Raw genomic sequence first — 2510 nt, forward strand, 5'->3', positions numbered from 1 at the left:
CAATTCATTTCATCCATCAAGAACTTATTTGCTTCCGCCCTTGAGGCAGATTTCAGGTTGCTGTTCTTGACGGTTATGATCATGCTGTCTTCGTATGGCTTTAAGCCACAATACGGCACAGCACATCAGACACCAATGTGGTTCACTCCGAAGGACCATATCACAGGCTCATTGAGTGTTAATAGCAGAATCAATTCTCTTTGACATGTTCCATTACTCAAGACACTATGAGTACACAGCATCGAGCCCTTGGCTGTGTAATCCTTTTTAGTAGACGAACGGATCACCTAGCCCAAGGTCACGTTTTAATGGCAATATACACGAGTATTTTAAAGGACAACCGACGTCTCCGGACAAGTTGTGACCATAATTTGTAAAATGGCATCAAATGACTTCTACTGAGCGTATTTTACAAAGATTCCACCGCATATAGCTATAGTTTACGTTTTAAGACTCGTGCTGAATATTCCCAAAGTCTTGTTTTTGAGTTGGTGGCGATTCCGTACATGACGTCACTGAAGGAACGCCCCTGACCGAAAAAAAGGACACATTGTAGCAGTCCTTCCACCGTCAATGCGTGTTTGGTCTGAAAACCTCGTATTGCACCAGAAAGAGCCAGAAGATGGCGTCCAAGCTCCATGGAAGGAATTTTAGATGCTATAAAACGTTTTTCTGATGTCAGTTAGGAAACAAAAAAGTGACGTCGGTTGTCCTTTAAGCAGCGCAGCCGCAAATTTCATATTGGAGGAGTTCATTTTGGACTGTTATCTATTATCAAGACTTGAGGTCTTGCTATCCATCCATCTGTTTGTTTATTTCAACTGTGATTAGGATTGTCGGTGAATCGGAGCCAATTTCAGTTGACTTTGAGGCTGAGGCATTGTATACCTTGAACTGATTGTCAGCAATTCACAAGTCATTTATCTAGATTAACCGACACTAATACTCACAATGATGGGCAATTCATACCATTTCATTTCAGTTTTGGCGGATTTGGGGAAGAAGTGTGAGTACTCAGAGAAATCCCGCACAAACAAAGGAAGAACACATAAACGGCAGACAGAAAGGCCATAGCCGTGATACTCAAAATTGGAAGGATGATGTACTCAGATGAAAAGAATGATATGAAACATCACATATGTCGTATCCCAATAGTGCGAGCTAAACACATTTCATTTGGAGCCAAGGTATTATTTAAATATACAGGTCAAATTGTTAAAAAATATTCATTTATCTATTTATTACTCAATTTATGTATTCATCAAATTGTGTATATGTGTATTCATGTATCTGTCTGCACGCCCATCTATCTATCTATCTATCTATCTATCTATCTATCTATCTATCTATCTATCTATCTATCTATCTATCTATCTATCTATCTATCTATCTATCTATCTATCTATCTATCTATCTATCTATCTATCTATCTATCTATCCATCCATCCACCCATCCGTATATTTATGTATTTATTCTCTTATTCATTCATTCATTCATTCATTCAGTTTTTATGTACTTTGTGTAAGGTGTTGTAATGATTCGCCCAGTCTGCATGGCAGGTCGGATAGTCACAGAGTGAATGCGAATCTACCTCTTCATGAGCTCTGTGTAGTTGAGCAATCCAGAGGGAGCAATCTAGAGTATTGACAGCCTTTCGCACCAAATTAGATGAATAGGCTGCAGCTTCCACGGCAGAGAGGCGGACAGAAAATGGATGGATGGATGTTCGACATGTTTGATTATGCGAGTGCTCAGGTGTGCTTTCTATCACCAGGCCATTCGATACTGTAGATCAATGTACCTGATGGTTAAATTGCTCAAAAATAAGTTTATCTGTTACACTAGTTTCCATAGTAGTACATGTATCAACTTTTGCAGAATGCAAAATACTGAATAATACGTATCTGATTTGTTTTTTTTGCAACCTGTTTGCTTCTCCCCCTTGCTTGCTGTCCGGGGTCCTGAAGTGATCGAGAGCGCCCCTTGCTGGTACAATGGTATCAATACAGCAAAGAGGACTCGAGCACATGTACACGCCTTTAACTACTTGCGCAAAACCACCAATCCTTTTAATTCGTTGTCATTATCAAACAATGGGAATGACGACTTTACTCACACAAAAACCCCGAAGAGCATAACTCGGACGCCAATCTCCAAAGCCAGGTCGCGAACGGTTTTCCGTCTGTCCTGCGATGAAACATTCATGGTGCCGACTCAAACCGTCAAGTGTGACGAACACAATGTGATCCTCGGTCCACGTTGAAGTGTTTACTTTTGTAATCCGCTTCGGGTTGGACGAAAAAAGGGGAAGAAAAGGAGCAGTTCTCCCAATCACACGCTGAGCGCCTCCATCGCGATACCTGGAATCTTTTTTTGCCGTTCTTCTCTCCGTCTTCGTTCTCGAAATATACGCCGCTTATGTTCACTACAGGGAGTGTTTTAATTAGTACTGTGATCGTAACAACCCCTACTTTGTCAAGTTCAACTCTTCTCCCTCCACTCGATGAAG

General features: G+C 40.9%; 1 protein-coding gene across 1 annotated transcript in view; it reads right to left on the bottom strand.

Moving 5' to 3' along the window:
* plpp4 (phospholipid phosphatase 4) overlaps positions 1-2510 on the bottom strand; it is a 40622-nt gene extending 38112 nt beyond the window's left edge. Inside the window, exon 1 of the mRNA XM_089012813.1 lies at positions 2118-2510. Coding sequence (XP_088868939.1) covers positions 2118-2206 — 89 coding nt within the window. The 5' untranslated portion in view covers positions 2207-2510. The remainder of the gene's footprint in view (positions 1-2117) is intronic.

Source organism: Hippocampus bargibanti, linkage group LG13 (assembly GCF_051943395.1).
Source record: "Hippocampus bargibanti isolate YZ-2025 linkage group LG13, ASM5194339v1, whole genome shotgun sequence".
NCBI lineage: Eukaryota > Metazoa > Chordata > Actinopteri > Syngnathiformes > Syngnathidae > Hippocampus > Hippocampus bargibanti.